The sequence below is a fragment of the Heterocephalus glaber genome, unplaced genomic scaffold, assembly GCF_053883595.1.
Source record: "Heterocephalus glaber isolate CG9 unplaced genomic scaffold, H.glaber_assembly_v1.0 deba00000331, whole genome shotgun sequence".
Taxonomy (NCBI): Eukaryota; Metazoa; Chordata; class Mammalia; order Rodentia; family Bathyergidae; genus Heterocephalus; species Heterocephalus glaber.
Genome location: NW_028258142.1, coordinates 65,628,809 through 65,651,943, shown reverse-complemented (window position 1 = coordinate 65,651,943; position 23,135 = coordinate 65,628,809). Strand labels below are relative to the sequence as shown.

At 40.8% G+C, this 23,135-nt stretch overlaps 1 protein-coding gene across 8 annotated transcripts in view; it reads left to right on the top strand.

The window, feature by feature from the left end:
- Ppp4r1 (protein phosphatase 4 regulatory subunit 1) overlaps positions 1–23,135 on the top strand; it is a 57,177-nt gene that overhangs the window by 17,279 nt on the left and 16,763 nt on the right. For all 8 annotated transcript variants that reach the window (XM_087189990.1, XM_087189991.1, XM_087189985.1 and 5 more), the window contains 6 exons: positions 10,572–10,714; positions 11,132–11,278; positions 13,801–13,908; positions 14,047–14,112; positions 14,733–14,891; positions 17,403–17,527. In XM_087189990.1, coding sequence (XP_087046116.1) covers positions 10,572–10,714; positions 11,132–11,278; positions 13,801–13,908; positions 14,047–14,112; positions 14,733–14,891; positions 17,403–17,527 — 748 coding nt within the window. The remainder of the gene's footprint in view (positions 1–10,571; positions 10,715–11,131; positions 11,279–13,800; positions 13,909–14,046; positions 14,113–14,732; positions 14,892–17,402; positions 17,528–23,135) is intronic.

Below are 23,135 nucleotides of genomic sequence, written 5' to 3'. Positions count from 1 at the left end.
GATAGCGATGCCCACGTAAGATGAAGGCTGTTGTAGAAATCTGGCTGGTAGTCTTAATGATATTTCTTTTTTTTTTTTACTATTGTTGCTATTGAGAAATTGGCTAGTCTCATTTTGTGTCTTTGTAGGTGTCTTAGTCACTTTTATCATCCCTGGGAAAAAATACCTGACACTCAAAATTTTAAGGATTGGTTTATTTTGGCTCACATATTTTAGCCTCTAGTTGGCCAGCTCCAAGGCAGGAAGGCTTGGTGGAAGGGCATAGGCAGAGGAAAGCTGCTTGAATGGTGGCAGCCAGGAAGCAGAGAGAAGAAGCCTGGGAGAGAGATTCACCCTTCCAGGGTCACTGGCCCCTTGGAACCAGGCCCCACCTGACACCAAGCCAGCTGTAGCGTCCCTGTAATCCAGTCACCATGCATGAGCCCTGCTGTGAGTGTGTGAGGCTCTGGAGGTCGTCCAGGCATAAACTGTGACAGTAGATATTCTCGTTTCTTCCTTCTTGCTTTTAAAATCCCCTTTCCTTGCCATTCTGCAGTTTTATTGTGGTATCTTTAGGTACAAATTTATTGTATTCAGGATTTGTCCTGCTTCTTGAATTTGTTGTTTTTTCATCAAAATATTGTCTCTCCTCCATCTTAAAATCTTTTTTGTTTTTGAGTAGGTTTTTTTCATATGGCTGAAGATGTAGAACTTTTATTAGATAATTGTATTTTTCGTGGCTTTAACTGTTCTTATTTTTCAGTCTTTTATCTCCCATCTGCATTTTAGTAATTCCTGTCAGCAAGGTATCTGCTACTAGAAACTGACTTGCCTTCTGACTGTTGAATTTTACATTGCTGTTAACTCCATTTTTTTCATTTTTAGGAGTGCTTGGTATTAGAATCATTCTGTTGTGTCTGAATCTTTTTGCTAATGAGGGATCCTTTCCTTGTCGTTCTGTAGTTTGGATCTGTGAGTTCATCATTACTGGGTCTTCACAGGAGTTTGATATTCGGTGCAGGGCTGTTAGCAAGCAGGAGTCACTTTATGCTTGTTTGGCTGTGTATATGTGGTGTGGATGAGCTCTTTCTGGGTATGTAGGGACAGGCAGTTCTCAACTGTGCTTGGATGTATGAATTTGGAACCCAAACCAATTGCAACTGTGTGCCTGGGGCTTCAGAAATAACATATTAGAAACAGATTTTTTTATTTTATTTTAACATTGAGTATAACTTGGGCCAAGAATATAGCTCAGGAATGCAGGGCCTGCCTAGCTGGTAAGCGTTCGGCCCTGAGTTTGATTCCCGGTACCCAATAGATATACATAGATAGTACCAGATAAATAGATAGATGGATGGATGGATGGAAGGAAGGAAGGAAAGAAAGAAAGAAAAGAAAGAAAGAAAGAAAAACTGACTACAAAAAGTTTATGAACTACAAGTTTAACAGCCTTGTGAAATTTCTCAAAATGAAGGTAGGTTCCTATAACTGGTGTGCAGGTTAAAAAGTAGAACCAGCAGCCCAGAAATCATCTCAGGGCTCCTCCTGACTTCTCCCTCCTCTGGCCCAGAGTTAAGCTGCATTTGACCACTTCTAGATTAGCTTGCTTGTCTGAACTCTCTATGGACTCAAACTTAACCTATTCTTTTGTTTCTGGCTTCTTTGTATTTATGAAGTTAACCGTGTTGTTGCATATGACTAGTTATTGAATTTCTTTTCTTTTTTCCCCAGTAAAGTGTTAGGGAGCTGCCACAGAGCCACACACTGTTCTGTGAGGGGCCCCGGGGCTGCTTCCAGCTTAGGCTACCAGTGCTGCTGTGCGCTGAGGGTTGCGCATCCCATGGGGTTTATCCCTCGACGTGGAGTCACTGGGTCCTACATGAGCTCAGATTCACCCTTAACAGACATGCCGCCAGGCTTCCGAGGTACATAGTGTAGCTCTTGGCAGTCCCACCAGCAATTTCACACCTTCATACACTGTTTAATTTTTTTTTTTTTTTTTGGTACTGGGCATCAAACTCGGGTCCTTGCGCTTGCGCAGCAGGCGGCGAAACCACTGGGCTAAATTCCCAGCCCGACGCACTGTTTAATTTGTCACAGGAGAGTGGGTGTGTGTTGATACTGCGCGGTGGTTTGACTTCCCTTGCTTTAGTGACCAGTGAGGTTGAGCGTCTGGTTGTGTACACAGTATCTTCTTTTGACAGCGGCTGTAGAGCCTCTCCCCTCTTTTAAACCGGCAGGGTTGTTTCCTGTGCAGGACCTCTTTTCCTTCTGATGTGTGTCAGGTATGTGTGTGGATGTGTCTTTTCCACTGCTCTCATAATGATGCCACGGAAAGAAGTTCTTCTCTTTGTGCACAGTGCTCTTTGTGTCTTCTTCAAGGAAATTTTCCCTACCTCAGAGTCATGCATATTTTTCATGTATTATTAATTCTAGAAGGGTCATTGTTTTTGCCTCTGACTAAAGTCTGTATTCCATGTGGAATTCTTTTTTTTATTAAATTGACAAAAGTTGTGTATATTATATACAATATGAGGCTTCTCAAATTTCTTCTTGTGTGTTACATGAAGTAGGAGAGACATTTCGTTCTGTCTTTCACCACAGCACCGTTTGTGTAGAGCGCCGTCTTTGCCTTTCCCTCCTGGAACAACTCACTTGTCTAGATGTGTATGCTCTGTCTTTGGACTCTGCTCCTGTTCCATTGGTCTTTTTGTGGTACTAGAGATTGAACCTATGGCCTTCACACTGAGCTGTGTCCCCAGCTCTTTTAAAAAAATATTTCAAGATAGGGTTTCGCTCAGTCGCTATGTTAAGTTGCCCAGGCTGGGCTCAAACCTGTGATCTTCCTGCCTGAGCCTCCCGAGTGCTGGGATTGCATGAGTGTCCCACTACAGTCTGATTCTAAACATAAGTTTGAACAAATGTTGGTTTCATTCTTTTTTTTTTTTTTTTTTGTATTAAATTCTTTTATTGGTACCTTGTAGGTATACAACACAATTACATTTGTCATTGGGAATTGTACCTTTATATAATGCATCTTGGTACTTATTTTTTCCCCATTCCTAGCCCTCCCTTCACGCCCTCCACCCTTCCCTATTTACAAAGACTTTATTTCCATTTTTTCCATTTCTCATCATTTTTTCCTTTCCCTTCTTTCCTTTCCCCTGTGCCTCCCACTACCCCTACCCCTTTGGACCTTTTCTTCCTATTTTACATTATCGATTATTCATTCTAATCACTGGTACATTTTAGGTATACAATATAATGACATTCATCATTCGAAATTTGCACCTTTACATAGTCTCTCTTGGTTCTTATTTTTCACCCTTGCCCAGCCCTCCCTTCAACCCCTCCAGCCCTCCCTATTTACAAAAATTTTGTTCCTATTTTTTCCATTTTCTCATATTAATCCCATTCCCTTCTATCCTTTCCCCTAGCCTTCCCACTTCCTTCCCCTTTGCCCCTTTTCTTCCTATTTCACATGACCTATTATACATTTAGTCCTTATTTACACTTTCAGTTTCTCACACCAGAGAAACTATTCGGTATTTACACATCTGTGTCCTATTTATTTCACTTAAGAGTAGTGCCTCAATGTGCATCCACTTAGCTATAAATGTCTCTAATTTCTCATTTTTTATGGCTGAGTAGTACTCCATTTTATAAAAAAACCACATTTTCTTTATCCAGTCTCCAGTTGATGGGCATTTGGGCTGTTTCCAAGTTTTAGCTATTACAAACTGTGCTGCTATGAACATGGGTGCACATATATCACTGTAGTATGATTCTTTTAATTCTTTGGAGAAGATCCCCAGCAGTGGAATAGCGTGGTCAAATGGGATTTCCAGTCCTAGTTCTTTGAGGTGTCTCCATACTGATTTCCACAGTGCTTGCACCAGTCTACACTCCCACCAGCAGTGGAGCAGGGTTCCTCTTTCCCCACAGCCCAGCCAGCATTTGTTATTGGTTGATTTCATGATAGCAGCCATTCTTTCTGGAGTGAAGTGGAATCTCAGCGTTGTTTTCATTTGCATCTCTCGAATGACCAGTGACATTGAACATTTTTTCATGTATTTATTTGCTATTTCTACTTCTTTCTGTGAGAAATGTCTGTTCATTTCAGATGCCCATTTTTGGATTGGGTCTTTAAATTTGGGAGGTCTGATCTTTTTAACTTCTTTATAGATTCGAGATAGTAGACCTTTGTCTGAGGAAGAGCAGGTGAAGATTTTTTCCCACATTGTGGATTGTCTCTTCACACTGCTCGTGGTTTCTCTTGCTGTGCAGAAGCTTTTTAATAAGAAGAGATCCCATTTGTTGATTGTTTGTGCTAGTTCACGGGCAACTGAAGTTTTGTTCATAAAATCTTTTCCTACACCGATGTCTTCAGGGGTTCTACCTAACCTCTGTTCCAACTGGTTCAGAGTTTCTATTTTAATATTTAGATCTTTAATCCATTTTGATTTTAGTTTAGTGCATGGTGAGAGATACAGGTCTAGTTTTAATCTTTGGCAAGTTGAAGCCCAATTTTTCCAGCACCATTTATTAAAGAGGCTATCTTTCCTCCAGTGAGGGTGTTTGGCTCCTTTATCGAAGATGAGATGGCTGAGTGTGTCTGGCGTTGTTTCTGCATCTTCTAATCTGCTCCACTGGTCCTCAAGCCTGTTTCTTTGCCAGTACCATGCTGTTTTTATCACAGTAGCTTTGTAGTAGAGTTGCAGGTTGGGGATTGTGATACCCCCTGCCATGTCTCTGTTACCTAGAATTGCTTTTGCTATTCTGGGTCTCTTCTTGCTCCAAATGAATTTTTGGATTTTTTTCTCGAGGTCTATGAAGTATGCTGCTGGGATCTCAATTGGAATTGCATTAAATCTATATAGCAGTTTTGGAAGTATGGCCATTTTCACTACATTAATCCTTCCTACCCAGGAGCAGGGGATGTCTGTCCATTTTCTGATATCATCTTCAATCTCTCTTTTCAGAGTGCCATAGTTTTCAGAGAAGAGGTCTTTGATTTCTTTCGTTAGGATGATTCCTAGGTATTTCAGTTTTTTGGATGCTATTGTGAAAGGAATTATTTGCCCTATTTCTCTCTCAGTGAGTCTGTCATTCGTGTAGAGGAAAGCTATTGATTTTTGTGTGTTGACCTTGTAACCAGCAACTTGACTGAATTTGGTTATTAAGTCTAGAAAACTTTTGGTGGAGTTCTTGGGGTCTTCTATATAGAGTATCATGTCATCTGCAAATAATGACAATTTGACTTCTTCATTTCCTATCTTTATTCCTTTTATTTCTTTCTCTTGTCTAATTGCCGTGGCTAATGTTTCCAGAACTATATTGAACAAGAATGGTGATAGTGGACCTCCTTGTCTTGTTCCTGATTTTAGTGTGAAGGATTTCAGTTTTTGACCATTTAGTATGATATTGGCTGTTGGTTTTTCATAGATGGCTTCTATCAGTTTGAGGTAGAGACCATCTGTTCCAATTTTTTGTAGGGTTTTTATCATAAATGCATGTTGGATTTTGTCAAATGCTTTTTCTGCGTCTATGGAGATAATCATATGGTTTTTGTCCTTGGCTCTATTGATATAGTGTATTACATTAATTGATTTTTGTATATTGAACCATCCCTGCATCCCTGGGATGAATCCCACTTGATCAGGGTGTATGATCTTCTTGATGATCTTCTGCATTCTGTTTGCCAGTATCTTATTAAGGATTTTTGCATCTATGTTCATTAGTGAGATTGGCCTATAGTTCTCTTTTTCAGTTGGGTCTTTCTCTGATTTGGGGATCAAGGTGATACTTGCTTCCAGGAATGAATTTGGGAGTATTGCTTCCCTTTCAATTTCATTGAAGAGTTTAAACAGTAGTGGCAGCAGTTCCTCTCTAAATGTCTTGTAGAATTCAGCAGTGAAGCCATCAGGGCCCGTGCTTTTCTTAGGTGATAAGTTTTTAATTACATTTTCAATTTCATTGGTTGATATTGGGTTCAGAATTTTTAGGTCGTCTTCATTCAACTTTGGTAATTCATATGTATCTAGGAATCTGTCCATTTCTTCTGTGTTGTCCATCTTATTAGCGTATAGGTTCTGGAAGTAGGTATTTATGATCGTCTGGATTTCTGCTGGGTCTTGTAGTTTCACCCTTTTCATTCCTAATTGCATGGATTTGGGCCTTTTCTTTCCTTTTTCTGACAAGGTTGACTAAAGGTTTATCAATTTTGTTGATTCTTTCGAAGAACCAACTCTTGGCTTCATTGATTTTTTTGTATCATTCTCTTAGTCTCCATTGCATTGATTTCTCCTCTGATCTTTATAATTTCTTCCCTTGTATGAGCTTTGGGGTTGTCCTGCTCTTCTTTTTCTAGAAGCTTGAGGTTCAGCATCAGGTTGTTTAATTGGGCTCATTCTGTTTTCCTAATATGTGTATTCACTGCTATGAATTTCCCTCATAAGACTGCTTTCATTGTGTCCCATAGATTCCGATATGTTGTATTGTCATTGTCATTTAATTGAAGGAACTGTCTGATTTCTTCTTTAATTTCCTCTGTGACCCATTGGTTATTCAGAAGTGTGTTGTTCAATTTCCACGTGTTTATGAAATTTTTTGAGTTTCTTTTGCTATGGATCTCCAATTTTATCGCACTATCGTCTGATAATATACAGGGGATAACTTCAATTCCTTTGCACTTACTTAAACATGTTCTATGTGTGAGTATGTGGTCTATTTTTGAGAATGACCCATGTGCAGCTGAGAAGAATGTGTATTCTGATTTTGTGGGGTGGAAGACTGTAAACATCTGTTAAGTTCATTTGTTCAAGAGTTCGATTGAGTTCTAGTATTTCATTACTTATTTTTAGTCTAGTTGATCTATCTATTTGTGACAGTGGGGTGTTGAGGTCCCCCACTACAATTGTATTATTGCATATATGGCTTTTCATGTCCGTTAGTATTTGTTTTATATAGTTGGGTGCACTAGTGTTATTATTTGTTTTATATAGTTGGGTGCACTAGTGTTTGGTGCATAGATATTTATGATTGTCATCTCTTCCTCGTGGATTCTTCCCTTTACAAGGATGTAGTATCCTTCTTCATCTCTCTTAATTAGTGTTGGTTTGAAATCTACTTGATCTGCCAAGAGGATAGCTACTCCTTTTTTTCGGGTTCCTGTTGCATGCAGTATTGTTTTCCATCCTTTAACTTTCAGTCTGTGAGTTTACTTTTGAATTAAGTGTGTTTCTTGTATGCAGCATATTGTTGGATTTTGCTTCTTGACCCATTCTGCCAGTCTATTTCTTTTGATTGGTGAATTGAGACCATTAACGTTGATGGTTATAACTGAAACGTATTGACTTGTCATTGCCATGACTTTTTCTTTTTGTTGGGTTCTCCCTCTTTACATTTAATTTCTTGTCATGCCAGATGGGTTCATTCTGCTTTGCTTCCTGGGGTTGTGATCTTCAATGTCTGTTCCTAGGCTATTGTGTAAAATTCTTTGGAGTGCTGGTTTGGTATTCACGAAGTTCCTAAGGTGCTCTTTGTCATGAAAGTATCTTACTTCTCCATCCATTTTGAAAGTTTTGCAGCGTACATCAATCTGGGTTGGAGGCTGTTTTCTTTTAGGGCTTGGAATATGTCGCTCCAAGCTCTTCTTGCCTTGATGGTTTGTGTTGAGAAGTCTGCTGTGATTCTGATGGGCTTTCCTTTGTATGTGATTTGTTTCTTTTCTCTGACTGCTTGGAGAACTTTGTTCTTCTGTTGTGTTTCTGGAATCTTAACAATTATATGCCTATGGGTAGATTTTTTTTTGATCAAGGCTAATTGGAGTCCTACATGCCTCACTTATCTGTATGTCAATCTCTTTTCCCCCGCTTGGGAAGTTTTCTGCCATTATTTCTGTGAAGAGATTTTTTTATGTCATCTGCACTCTCTCCTGTTTCTTCATTGAGCCCAATCAGTCTTATGTTATTCTTTTTTGCATCATCTAGCAGCTGCTGGATTGATTTCTCATGTTCCCTTATAATTTTGAAGCAATTTTTCTTTTCCTGGTCACTAATTGCAATCTTATCTTCTATATCTGAAATTCTGTCCTCACACTGGCTCATTCTGCTGTGTAGACTTTCAATGGAGTTTTTCATGTCCTGGAAATTTATTTGCATCTGTTTTATGGATTCCATTTGTTTCTTATGTTGGGATTCCATCATGTTCCTCAGCTCCTCTCTAGATTTATTAATCATGTCTTGCACTAAGGGCACAATTTCTCCTGTTATCTGAGAAATTATTTCTGATTTCATTTTTTCCAGATCCCCTTTTGTTGCCAGTTCAGTGGGTCCAGGTGGTTGAGTATCAGAGGGTTCCATCTCATTTCCCTTTGGGGTTGCTGTAGGTGATCTGGAAGTCTGGTTTTGAGACTTATTTATGTGTTTTCTCATTTCAACTGGTGTGGGGGGCTGTTAGCGCCTGCACGGATTACCTCCTCTGAGCTGGGTGAGGTGGGACAGGGGCCGGGAGCAGCGGTAGGGATGGTGACCCAAAAGCCCTTTCTTGTGGGCTGGGAGCAGCCGAAGGGATGGTGGCTGGGAAACCCCTTCCTCTGGACCAGGAGCAGTGGGATGGTGGCTCAGAAGCCCCTCCCTCTGGGCCGGGAGCGGTGGGAGGGATGGTGACTGGGAAGCCCCTTCCTCTGGACCAGGAGCAGTGGGACGACGGCTCAGAAGCCCCTACCTCTGGGCCGGGAACAGTGGGACTCAGTACCTTGGTCTGGTGGTCTGGTGTCCTCTGCGCCTTGGTAATGTGGAATCAGGTGGCTGCCTGTCTGCAGTGGGGTGATTCGGTGTCTTCTGCGTGACTCAGGACCTCGGTAGGGCGTGCACAGACCTGCCTGTCTGCAGCGGGCTGATTCGGCATGTGTTCCATGCGACTGGGGACCTCCGCAGGGTGTGGGCAGACCTGCCTGTCTGCAGCGGGGTGATTCGACGTCTTCTTCGTGACTCAGGACCTCGGTAGGGCATGCACAGACCTGCCTGTCTGCAGCGGGCTGATTCGGCATCTTCCGCGTGACCTGGTTTCATTCTTAACTGAAACTGCAAGTTGTGTGCTCTTTTTGCTTCAAAAAAATACATAGAAGTAATTAGGTCAATGTTAACTTAGCAAATTCAGGATCATTGAGAAAAAGTTAGATCTATATATCTGTTTTCAGATTAATATTTTTATTCTTCAAAACCAGAAGTAAGTACTACTGCTCATTTCACATGCCACAATTTAATAGAAATTCCAAATGCTAAGATTCTTAAATTTGTAAAATGTTATTATGCTGTGTTTCTTTGTTTGTTTATTTGTTTTGAGGCACAGTCTCCCTTTGTAATTCAGGCTGCCCTTGAACTCACTATGTAGCCCAGGCTGGCCTCGAACTCTTGGCAGTCCTCCTGTCTCAGTCTCCCAAGTGCTGGGATTACAGGCGTGCACCACCACACCCGGCTCAGTGTGTTTTTATTGATAGCCATATTAATTTCTTTTTTGAGATGTGAAATTAGGTTGAGCACATTCATTCATACTTACCTAATTTTAATAATGCAGTCCTGATGGGATGACTTGTTACTAATAGTCTGAATGTGTGTGTCTGTGTATCTTCCACGAATTGCCTATTCATTCTTTTTCTTTCCTATATTTGAGCAGTGAGCTCTTTGTATAGTTGATTTATTAATCCTATGCTATGCACATTTATTTCTCCTAGGCTGTTTGGCCTTTTAGCTAGTATGGTATCTGTCATCTGTAGTGAAATTTTTATAAAATGAAACTAGTGGGTATTTGGTTTTTGTCTTCTCAAGTCCAAGTTGAACATTTCTGCTAAAAGTATCTTTTAGTGGTTTCAGGATTTTAAGTTTGAAACTTTTGTTTCATTGAAACTGATGGGCGGTTTGCAGTAGGGACTCTTTACTCTCCCCTCACATAATTAGCTAATTTTTGTCTCATTATTTATCTGGTAGTTGATCCTTTGAAACCCAGAGATCTGAAATGCCATGTTTGTCACAAGTAAATCTGCCATCTGCACTTGGGTCTTTTCAGGTTTTTTATTATTTTTTAAAATCTGTTTATCTCCTTTAATATTCATTGTCTTTTTTAGTCTTAGTCAAGTCTGATTGTAAATCTGGATAGACTCCATTAGGGTTGCAGCCAGTCCTCACATCTTGTCCTAGGAGGTTTTAAATCCTGGAGTTTAAAAGGATTGGGGATGTAGCTCAGTGGTACCTCACCTGCCTCACAAGTGCAAGGTCCTGAGTTCGATCCCTGGTACCATTAAAAAAAAAAATCCTGGAGTTTCTAGATAGTTCCTGTCACAGTGTCAGTGTAAATACGGGGTAAGATGTGTTTATTGAAGGAAGTCAAGTGTGCTCCGTGCACAGAGTGACAGAGGCTCGGGTGGCGTCAGCTCCTCCTTGCCCTCCTGGGTTGCCCTGTGGGTAGCTGTGCAGAGACAGCAGGGCTAGTGCATTCTGTGCCGAGCGAGGATGTGGGGCTGGGCTGCCCAGAAGGTGAGGGCCTGCTGCTGTGAGAGAACTCATCCGCCCACATCGCTGCTGTCTCCCCAGAGCCCACGGTGCGCGCAGAATTGATGGAGCAAGTGCCTCACCTCGCGCTGTTCTGCCAGGAGAGCCGGCCTACCATCCCCTGCGCCTTTTCCAAGTACCTGCTGCCCGTTGTGGTGCGGTATCTGGCAGATCAGAACAACCAGGTGAGAGTGCTCTGTTTCTGAAGAGTGGCCTGGTTATTTTTCTCTGTTGTAGATGTGCTGAGCATCTGACAGATTAGGTCCCTTTTATGCCACGGTGGGCAGCCCTGGTCACTGCACTCTTGACTTGGCACCTCCTAGGTGTCCCTGGGCATGTTACTTTGTGAGAGAGACATCTTCACAGGTTGGCTTTTGTGTTCCACTTCATCTCTCACAACAGTCTACCCAGTCACAAAGACTTACTTCGTAACAGTTGAATAAAGCCACAAATACTTATCTGCAAGGTTTTAACAAGTTATGAATTCTTTTAAATTGAGATGAGCAGTCTTCAAATTTGTAGAAATCAAGTGACAGAGTTTTATCATATCATGCATGCAAGTCTTTTGTTTATACTGTTTTTTCCCCCCTTTTTCCCCCTAGGTGAGGAAAACAAGCCAAGCAGCTTTGCTGGCTTTGCTGGAGCAGGAGCTGATCGAGCGCTTTGATGTGGAGACCAAAGTGTGCCCTGTCCTCATAGAGCTGACTGCACCTGACAGCAACGACGACGTGAAGACAGAGGCCGTGGCCGTAAGTACGACAGCGTTTTCCATGCAGTTCTAGCTGGCATAGAGCACTCATCATGTGTCAGGGGCCTGTCTCGTGTAACACATCCTTCTGAGGTAGCCATAAATTGTTAAATCTGAAATACAGGGAGCTCAGAAGGGGCACCAGGGCTTCTGAAGGAAAAGGTGATCTTCCCACAGTAAGACAGTAATAGGGAACGCTAAATACATTGTTTTGTCGAAATAGAGAAATAAGATGGTATTACCAGTGGCATTCAACAGCAACATTTGAACACCTTTCATTGCTGCTGAGTATTTTTCTAGACACTGCATAAGGACAATGGAAGTGCAAGACACAGGGCTTGGCTCCTGCCCTTAGAGTGCGGTGTTTGAGAGGACAACAGTCATGCAAGTAATCAGCGATAATTATTAGAAAAATATGCAGACTATTAAGCCATTGTGCACATAATAAAGTCAAGGCTAATAGTGGGTTTTCTGGGGTTTTTTTAACATGGTTAGCAAATCTTCTAAAAGGGCCATGATACACAGGACATGAGTTAGAATTTAGTAATAGCTGTTGTGATTCACATCTGTGTACCTGAGTTCATATATTAAGAATTCTGATGGTAAATTAGGAAAGTGATAAATTGATCTGAAAATGTATTCAAATCTGTTTAGAATGTGAGTGTTCAACCTTTATACCTAAAGTAATGTAATTGCATCTTTGTTGCTATAAAAAAAAAAAAGGGTACCCAAGTGTTATGGCACTTCTTGATCATCAGTAGTAGATAAATTAGATGATGCCTCTAGTTTCTTTGCCTTGAAAAATTTCCTGGTTTTATTTTTATTTTTAGATAGTTACCAGTTAATAATAAGTGTATTTTTTTTTCTCAGTGATTTTTGTTTGTTTGTTTTTTGTTTGTTAGTTTTTTGAGTCAGGGTCTATGTAGTTTAGGATAGCCTTGAACTCACAATGTAGCCCAGGCTGGCCTTGAACTCACAGCAATCCTCCGGCCTCAGTCTCCCAAGTGCTAGGATTAGAGGGCATGTGCCACCATCCCTAGCTCAGGATATTTTTATTGAAGTGAAATTTACGTAATATAGAGTTAGTCATCTTAAAACTATGCGGTTCAATCAACCACTGCCTCTACCTAATTTCAAAACATTTTTAGAAATTCCTCAGTAAAGGAAATCGCAGTGGGCATAACTGTTGGTCTTTATTAAGCAGAATTTAACTTTGCTGGATTGTAATTTTGGATGAGATTTTAAATTAACAAAACATTCTAATACAAGACTGTGTCCAGCACTGGTAGGGCTCTCAACAATTGACTTAAGTTTGTCGTGTCATGCCTTGTGTTAGTCTCTTTTTTAGAAATAATTCATTCTAATAAATTCAGTTGTCCTAGATGAGTGATACGGTGTAACTCCGGGTTTTTAACTAGGTTTTGAGTAATGCTTATTACAAAAAAAAGCTGGCCTTTAGTCTTGGAAAATATACACGTTCTCTGCAGTTCGCATGATGCTGGGATTTGGGGAGGAATCGTGTTGAATCTATAGATCAGTTTGAGGGGAGTTGCCAGCCTCAGAGCCCATGAACATGACATATCTCTCCATTTATTTATTTAAGGATCTTGATTAACACTGTCAATGTTTTGTATTCAGCAGAAAGATGTTACATGTATTTTACTAGATTGCATATTTTTCAACATTATTGTGAATGATAATGTTTTAAAGAATTCTAGTTTTCATTGTTAATAGAAACATGGTAGATTTTTACATTTCAGTATATATCCTGCAGCCTTCTTAATTCTTAAACTCATTTGTTCTGGTGGCTTCTTTATAGATTCTTGGGATTGTCTATTTAGACAACATGTCATATATGAATAAAGAGTGCTTTCTTTCTTCCCATTCTGTGTGCCCTTTACGTTTTATTGTCATACTGGGCCAGTCTAGGAACAGGTGTCATTGGTAAATGACGATGGACTATTCGTAATTCTTCCTATATGAAGTGTGAGGGGAATGTACTTCCCTGTAAGTTGATCCTCCTCTGCGTGGACAGAGCTGTGTCCTGGCCTCCCTTGAGCTGAAACTTTGCAGAACTGGGTCACAGCTTGACTTAGCTTGCTGCTCTGTGGGGCAGGGCTGCCTGTGTGTGGAATTTGCACAGTACAGGGACACTCAACCCAGACCCTCTGGTGGAATCTTTTCAACAGTCAGTGTTCATTCTTTTACTAGGAAATGTAGAGTTTTGCTGTTGTTGACTTCTAGAGTAACCAGCAAAATTAAGTAATGATGGTTAAATAATGTGGACTGAAATGAATTTTTTAGGATATTCTGTGTGCTTTTTTATTTTTAGTATTTATTGGTTAATTCTATGATAGTACTTAATATCTATTTTCTGTTTCCTTCTTAGAATTTGGTAGAAGCAATAATTGGCTGTGGGTGTTTTCTGTGGTGCATGCAGTGTAACAGTGCCACATCATAGTGTGTGTCTTGAGTTGTTGCAGCTGAGGATGTGTTTGCAGTGCATGCCTCTCCCTGTTCCAGGTGATGTGCAGGATGGCGCCGATGGTTGGGAGGGGCATCACAGAGCGCCTCCTCCTCCCACGGTTCTGTGAGATGTGCTGCGACTGCAGAATGTTCCATGTTCGGAAGGTACTGTGACTCACTTTCTTCCATATAAGAGCATATATTTCTGATGGGTAAGGTACTGATGTGTGCAATTTAATAGACTGTTTCTAAGAACTCTGCATGTGTGATACTTTGAAATGCCAGTGATGCCTTTGTTGTCAGGTCTGTGCCGCCAATTTTGGGGACATTTGCAGTGTCGTTGGCCAGCAAGCTACTGAGGAGATGTTGGTAAGTACAGCAGGTACAGTGTGTTACAGAGCAGTGCGGGAAGCCCAAAATGCATGTACCCCAAAATTGTACTAGCACAGCTCCATGAGTTTAAACCAGAAAGATGATAATGGCTTTGAGTTGAGAAGTTTAAATTTCCGTAACCTGGGCACTCGGATTGTGCTTTACTAAGGACAGTTTGTGAAGCACAGGATTGTTATTACCTTTACCACTTCTGTCAAGTAAATCAGCTGTAACTTTTTAAATTGAACCTTTAATTTTATTGCAACCCTCAAGTTTTTGGTGGCACATTAAATCTACAGCTGGTTAGTTTTAAGTGGTAGCACATGGGACATACGTGCTTGATGATCAGTTCGTACCTTCAAGAGTGTCTGCAAATGTCTGTGGAGATAACTCAGCTACAAGCTGTTCAGTAACACAGACCTCCATTTGTTGGGAGTGCTTTTGTGTTTGTATAGTCAGTTGTGAATTAGATGCGATTTATTAAAAATTACTAAATATTAGTATTAAGTAATTACCTACTTAAGAAAACCCATTGTTTAAAAGACTTGGAAACGAAATGAAAGTGAAGTTGCTGCAGAGCCCTGTCTGTGTGACTAACAAAGGCTCCTCTGGCATAGCTGCCCAGGTTTTTCCAGCTTTGTTCTGACAACGTGTGGGGAGTCCGGAAGGCGTGTGCTGAGTGCTTCATGGCAGTCTCATGTGCAACGTGTCAAGAAATCCGACGGACCAAGTTATCAGCACAGTTTATTAATTTGATCAGTGACCCTTCACGTTGGGTATGATTTTGCTTATCATTTTTATAGTCTGTTTTAGAATAAGCATTTCCTAATTTCAGAAATAATTTATGACTGGCACGGTGGTACACTCCTATGATCCCACCCTCGGGAGGCTGAGGCAGAGTGATTGCCAGTTTGGCTCTTAGTGAGACCCTGTTTCAGTGGTATAAAAAAATGACCAGGGAAATGGCTCAGTGGGAGAGTGCTTGCCTAGTGTGCACCAGGCCTTGGGTTTAATCTCCATACTGCTAAGTAAGTTGTAATTTAAGGTATGTTATCTGTCCATTCATACTTTCAAGACTAGACAATGGAAAGGCTAGTATATTAGGAGTTTTTTTCTGGTAACTGGACATTGTTTCCTTAGAATGTGAGTCTCACAGGTTTTCATGCAGTCAGTGTGATGTGTGACTTCCTCTGGTTTAGACACTGACCTTGTGATTCTGGAAGAGTTGATTTCACATCAGACATGATCAGGTGGCATCACTGGGACAGTGTCCCCTTCTCCTGCTGTAAGGCTCACTTCCGCTGCTAGTGTTCTATGGAGGGTCTTTGCCTCCAAGCTGTAAGATAGACGCTCTGTGGTTTTTACAAAATGACTTTGCTTGGTTTTTGTTATCCTAGCTTCATAAAAGGAGTTAGGAAGTGTTTCCTCCTCTTCTATTTCTTCTAGTTCATGAAGAATTGGTATTATTTCTCCTTTAAATCTTTGATAGAATCCAGTGGTAAAGTCATTTGGGCCTGGGCCTTTCTTTGTGGGTGGGTTTAAAATTTATTTTCTGACTTCTGTTGGGAACAAGCTCAGAGATAGTACAATATCCAGAGAATAACAAATTCATGCATATAATTTTAAAAGTAACCTTTTATGTTTTTATGAAACTAATGCTTTTTGCCTTACAAAGGGTAAAATAATCCCTTCACAGTATTTTTTGCTATGAAGCATGTAATTCTAGCCTTTTAAAAATCCAGGTGAGCCTGGGCACGGTGCACACGCCTGTAATCCCAGCACTCAGGAAGCTGAGGCAGGAGGATCGCCATGAGTTCAAGGCCAGCCTGGATTACATAGTGAGTTCAGGGCTAGCCTGAACTATATAGTGAGACCTTGTCTCAAAAAGCTGAAAAAAAAAAAAAAAGAAAGAAAAGAAAAATCCAACTGAATCATTTCTGTACCTGCTTTTCCATGTGAGCAACTACTAGTAGCTAATCAGCTTTACGAGTATTTACCTTTGTAAACTTCACACATACTGCATAATTCATTTTAAACATGCAGAGGTCTTGTCACACCTTCTTCCTGGAAGAGGGATGCCAAATCTCAGAGGACTCAGTGTCTGGTGCACCAGTTCCTCTGAAGGGGCCACCCCTGTCAGCTGTATCCATCCTGCTCCTCCCATAAAACATTCTCTCAGTTGTTTGTTTTGTGGTACTTGGAGTTGAACTGAGGACCTTTGCATTGAGCTATATATTTTATTTTGAGACAGGGATTTAGTAAGTCCATATGGTGCTCTAGGCTGGGCTTGAACTTGTGAACTTCCTGCCTCAGCATCCCAGGGTGCTGAGATTACAGGTGTGCACCAGCATGCCCAGCTCCGGTGTTTCAACCCAGATTTTGAAATGAAACAGAAGTAAATATGCAGTAGAACTCCATAACCACCCCTCCCACATGGCCTTGGTCAGTAACAGCACTTGTGCACTTCTGCTTTTTGGAGACACCTCGCAGTGCTCTGCTGCTGCTGGATGCATGTGCAGTTGTGCACATCTCTCCTGCCTCCTTGTAGTGCACAGGTCAGTCTTTCCTGCCTGCAGACCTTTGGTGTGTGTAGCACATTCTGTTGGCTTTCTTGCTTTGTATCTTTGGTTTGCTAACTTTGGCTTTCATTTTTTTTTTTTCCTTGAGAATAAAGAAGATTTGTTTTTAAAGATGTATTATATGCAAATATTGTAAGATCTCATGCAGATTATAATGGTTTATAATGGTTTAAATATATACGCTTAGAATAACAATTGAAGTAAAAGAAAAAATAATTTGTAAAGATTTTTAAATCTCAGCTGAGGAACCTTGCACTTGCAAGGCAGGGGCACAGTGCCACTGAGCTACATCCCTGGCCCCTAATCTGGGTTTCTTTTAGAAAAGCTTTATTATTATCCCAGACACACTTTGACTTTGGTATATGGAAAATAAATATGGAGATAAGTGTGTTTGTTTGTTCTTTAAAAACTTTTTTTTTTTTTTTTTTGGTACCGGGGATTGAACTTGGACTTTAAAAACTTTTTGCAGAGCATGGTGGTGCACACCTATAATCCCAGTACTCTGGGAGGCTGAGGCAGGAGAATCACAAATTTAAGCCCAGCATAGGTAACTTAGTAACTTATTGGACCTTGTCTCAAGATAAAAAATAAGGGATAGAGATGTAGTTCAATGTGAAGGCCCTGTGGGTCCAATCCCCAGTACCACCAAAAAACAAACCAAAAAAACCTCTTATCCTTATTATATTATTGTTCTTTCTTTCTTCCTAGGTTCGCCAAGCAGCTTTTCAGTCTCTGGGACCTTTCATATCAACTTTTGCTAATCCATCTAGCTCAGGCCAATATTTTAAAGAAGAAAGCAAAAATTCAGAAGATATTTCAGAAGATAAAAATAGGTATAATTTTAAAACATTGTTTTTGAAATTTACTTGTCTGTAAGCATCTTTTCTGCTATTTTATATTCTTTTTGAAGTATTTACTATTTCTCTTGAAAATAAAAATTGCTTAACATTTTCATAAAGTTTTATTTTAAATACATAAGATGTTATGTCTTCAGGTAGTTACGTATTAAATTAGAAGATGCATGTAACCTACTTAGCTTGAGGCCTTGCACATAGAAAACTAAATGGTAGATTTTATAATTTTTGAATAAGCTTATTTAATACGTTATTTATCTAGTAAACTGTTGATATTTAAAATATAAAAGATAATGCTTATATACTTTAAATGTTTTTTTAAAAATTTGTTTTTAAGGAGTAAAACCTAGTTTAAGAAATTTTTTTTGTATATAGTCCATTTCCATTATTTTTCCTTACAGTCAGTTAATTTAATGTGAAATGGATTCTCTGCCTACAGAATAATTGTAATTTTCAGTTGAGAGATTGAACATTTTAATGATTGGCACTAAATTAGATGGCTTATTAACTAGAATATCAGTTTTAAATATGTTGATCTACTATGATAACCAGATTTTTAAATAAAGCTTAAAAAGTCAACTCTGATTTTTATTTTGAAAAACTTTTTGCATTAAGAATTTTCAGTTGAATTTTAGCTTTAAATGTATACTTAGGGAAATAACTGTTCAGACCTTAATGCATGGGAAGTGTGCATAAAATGTAAACTTCTGCACATAAAGTAATTGGTTTGGGTACGTGCTTTTGAAATGGTCCCTAACTGCAATGCTTGAGATACCATAGTGCTTGTCCCTCCCTTGTCATGATGCTAATGGACATTTTCTTCTATAGGTCTTGATACTGTGATATTTGCTTTCTTGGTGTTTTGATTTGGCAGTTCTTCCTTTCTTCTCTGCTGCCTTGTTTTACCTTTTTGCCCGTTCTCCTACTGTCCTGCTGAATAGCCAAACAAACCTGAGGTACTGTTTTTTGTAAAGGAAGAAAACTCACTCTAAACCTGTCTTCCTAGCAAGCAAAGTCTCGGTTCTTTTGAAAACAGCTGCTGGAAGGAGCTTGACACAAATGATTGGGGGGTGGGAATGTTATCTGGTTTTCATTTTTGAAGTTGGCATACTTTTTTAGTATTGATTCAAGTGTATTGAAGGCTTATGTAACTTATTTTAAATGTGAAGAGGGCCTAGGAAGTGAAGGTCTAAATCTGCAGAGAGCCCTGTAGGACGGGCAGGATGCTGTCTGTACAAGGCCAAGTGGTAAATATTACCACTGTCACAGCTCCTTAGCTCTGCCCATCTCGAGCAGCCGTAGACATGATGTAAATGGAGGGCTTGGCTGTGTTCCAGTAAAGCTTGCTGAAGCCCATCCATGTGGCCGTTAAGGCTGTCTCTGCTGACGGGGCCTGTGTTAGAAGAGCTATATAAAGATAGTTTAATTCTTTGATTCTGTTTCCATTGTAATGTGCTATGTCCCGTGGCCAGGTCAGTGCTGTTTGTAGCATTAGGTTTTCACTGTAGCACCAGGTGTTTCTGAACTGTGTTAGTGGCATGATGCAGGGAAGAGAGCTCCTGGCCAAGGAAGGGATTGTTTTAAGTACTGCGATCACTTTTGTACATGTTGGCTTCCTGGCGTCATAAAGAGGTCTTCTATAGGTCATAGGCTCACCGTATATTTGTCTGTACCCCCCCACACACAGCACTGGCCTCTGTTTCTAAGCTGCCTTAAAGCTGCTGTACCATTGCAGTGATTGATTGCTTTTGCACACTTAACTGAGCACCTCCTCTGAACCACTGTAAATGGAAAGCTGGAACTTGATCCCTGTTCTTAAGGCCCTCGCAGCTTCTTAGAATTCCAGTTTCTCAGGTGAACGAAAGTAAGCAAGTCTTGGACCCAACATGTCCACTGCCACGTCTCCATTCATAGCCTTTCATCCTGGCCCTGGGAGCATTTGCTGCCACTGTTGTTTGAAGAACTTAATGACAGCAAACATCAGAATTGATCAGATTTATCTTTCACTCACCTCATCGGGCTTATTCCTGCTTTTTGAAGTGTTTCTAGCTACTTCCAGAAAGAGAATTAAATGTTCAAATTTGTAAAGTTGTGTAAAATGAGCATTCGCTTTTATATTTATTGAAACAGTTACGTTGCCCTCTGAGTGCACTGTGTTCTTTCGGTTTCTTGCTGCCCTGTTTGGAAAGCCATGTTGTTCCGTCTGCACCCTCTTTCGACAAAGGGGGCAGCAGTGTGGGCCCTGCCACAGGTCACTTCTCCCCAAGCCCACTCAGAGCTCTTTGTCTTTGTTGCCAGCAACACTGTGACTGGAGCCTCCAGTCTTAATTGTATATTTCCATGTGTCGTGCAGAGGCTGCCGTGGGCAAGGTCTAGTTGTTATCCTTGTTGATACTAGCACCTTCACTGGGCCTGGCACATAGTTGGCACTTGCTGATAGTTTTGATTTGTTCAGCTTACTGATGCTTATGTAAGAAGAAAATTGGTTGTTACTGGCACACACCCGGAAGTGTTTCCCCAGTGGTAACCCTTCACTTGATAGAGCTAAGGCACGGGACAGTGCTTGCCAGGTGCATCCTGGACTTTCCTTGGCTTCCTCTCTGGACCCAGTGTCTTGGGCGAGACGTCCTATGAGCCATCTTCTGCAAGAAATACTGAACTGTGTTTTCTAGGCACCAGAGCCTTTCCTGGGCAGCTTTGAGGATATTGACTGAGTTTAACATGGGCAGAGAAAGAGAGTGAAGGCTCTCGTTGAGAGAAACTTCTGATATGCCCTCTGGTACACTTGTGCCCGCATCTCCAGGAGCTGAGGTGGCTGTGCACACAGGGCTTGGGGCCCCTCAGTTATACCCATGAATCCCTTGGATAACGGCATCTCAAGGTCTGGCGGGGAAACCTCAAGAGTTTTGGCATTCGGTAACTTGATACACACTGACTGTAACCTACCTCCAGGGAAAGTTAGTTCTTAGAGAACTTACCCTTGAGAGTTGGAGGCCACGTGCACAGTAAGTCTTCCCAGAATTTAATACTAGGGAAAACCTTTTCATGTCGTGTACTTCTCTCTTAAAAGCCGTGCTGTGAGTTTGAAGTGTGGACATACTCCTATGTTTGCATTCATTGGGTGGGTATAAAAACTTGAGCAGTCATCTCCGTTGGATTTTGTTGCTAAGAATATTGAAGTTTATTCTTCACGTTAAGGTGAGACAGCAATCAAAGGACTCCAAGCCCCTGGAATAATTTTACATTCTGGATGGCCATTTAAGTAGGTTCTTTTTTATATGTTTTAAATGGAAGTTTCTTAAATTTTTCAGATAACAAATGAAGTCTTTTAAGCTTTATCCATTTGTTCTTCCCATCCCCTTGCTTTAAAATACTTTATTTGAATGATTTCAGAAAAATTACAGAAATGCCACAAAGAATCTCATATCCCCTTATCCAAATTCTTCAAATATTATTTTATCATATTTACTTCCTGTTTTTCTGAACTCTTTGAGAATACATTTTAGAAGAGATACTCTTTTTACCTCATATTTTACTGTATATTTCTTGGGAACACAGGTGTTGAAATTAAAATAATTGATACATTGTCTGATCTGTAGACTTTAGTCAAATTTCACCATGAATGTTTTGTATAACAAAAAGAAAAAATTACGTGCTTTTTTTAATAAAGACCACATGGTTAGAAAATTCCTCATTTAGAAAGCACACACTTCCTTTGCATAAGAGCGCTAAAGCTGTTCTGTGAGGGGAAGGCCCTTCCAGGGTGCCGAGGCCGTCCTGCATGCTGAGGGAGGAGCATGCGTGGAGTCAGTGTCCTGAGGCCAAACTTTACGAATGGGTTGCCAGTGCGGGTCAGGACGCACGGTGTGTGCATGCGAGATGTTGTGTAGTTACAGAACGGATGGGGAACGCTGGAATTGAAAATGCTATCATTGTGTGTTCTGTTTTCAGAGTATTTGTGTGTATATTTTTGTTTATCTGTATCTTTAAGAAATCTTCAGTATTCAGTACTTTTTTTTAAATAATTTTTTAAATCAGTATTTTTTTAAAACAAGGTAAGCACTGGGCTGAGAGGAGCTTGGCCTCATGAGTGCGGGCAGTGCACGGTGGCTGCCTTGCTGCAGTCTCTCTCAGTGGAGTTAACAGCGCTCCTTTTGCCCAGTCCTTGCAAGTCTCTGGTTCCAGTGTCTTTGATTGTGTATATTTAAAGGCACACAACATTTAAAGGGGACTTTTATCTTCCCCATAGTCACCTTATAAATTGACATCTGTATCTTGCCATCCTAGGGCTGGGGGTTTAATTCAGTGGTTCCGCCGCCTGCCTTGCAAGCTCAAGGTCCCGAATTCAATCCCTGGTACCAAAAAACAAAAAAGCACATATCTTGCCATCCTTATCTCCCTCTCATCTTTCTTAAAAGGAGGCATCTCCTCACCTGTTGGTGTCCCCTGTGTGGTGGTAGTGGTGGTGCTGTTGTTTTGTTTTGTTTTGTTTTGTTGTTTTGCAGTACTGGGAATTGAATCCAAGGCCTTCACATCCCCAGGTCTTTTTTTTTTTTTAATTTTGAGACAGGGTTTCTCTTAAGTTCCTCAGGCTGGGCTTGAACTTGTGATCTTCCTGTCTCAGCCTCCTGGAGTGCTGGGATTATAGGCATGGACCACCATAGCCTGCTTCCTCTTGTTCTTGAGCTCATATTTTCTCCTCAGAAAGACAGTATCTGATCACTTATGCTGGCAGTATCCATGTCTCAGTTCTTTCATCTCCTCTAGCCTATCTTCCTCAGCCTAAAAGTATCCTCATTTTTACCATCCTTTTGTACAAGAAGACTCTATTCACTCCATTATTCTTTGGAATTGTTCAATTTTTCATTAATGTTTCTTAAATCTTTGGGGAATCAGTGACCTGCAAGTCTCTCTCCAATCTCCACCTCTTTCCAGTATCTTGTAGACATTGCCACCTGATTCTCAGCAGAGGCCTAACCCACCCACCCTGTCCAGACCTGGGCCAGGTAGCTTTTTTGTCAGACTTCCCTCTCCATTTTTATTCTTACTTGGCGCTGCCAGCGTCTACTCAGTGGCCGAAGCCAGCAATCTGGATCTTGCCAGATTCCTCACTTTGTTTCTGGGCTCCAGCACGAAATAAGGGACTGTGGACTGGGTCATGTCACCATCGGATTGTGTTCCTGTCCTCTGTAGCCCCAGGCATCACCGTCTCTCACAGGCTTGTCCAGAACTGCATCTTGTGTTCTACTCTGCTTCCAGAATGGTCTTGCAAAAAGAACACATCTCATAACATACTTCCTACCTTATCTCCTGCAGCCCGCAGACTGAGTTCTGAGGTGTTAGTGTGGAGGAGAGTGGACCCTGAGATGTTCTCATTCTTGTCCATCACTTTCCTTCTCTTAGCACCAGTAATGTCGCTGTTTTCTGAGCACAGTACAGTATATGGCTTCTCCAGCTCTAGCCTGGTACGCTGGTTCTTCCTCACGTATTTTTCTTCCCTCAGCCTCGTATAAACATTTAGTCTTCATTTCCTCCCCATGCTCAGCATACATCCTCCCTGCTCACCACTCTGTCTGTTGGGAATTTG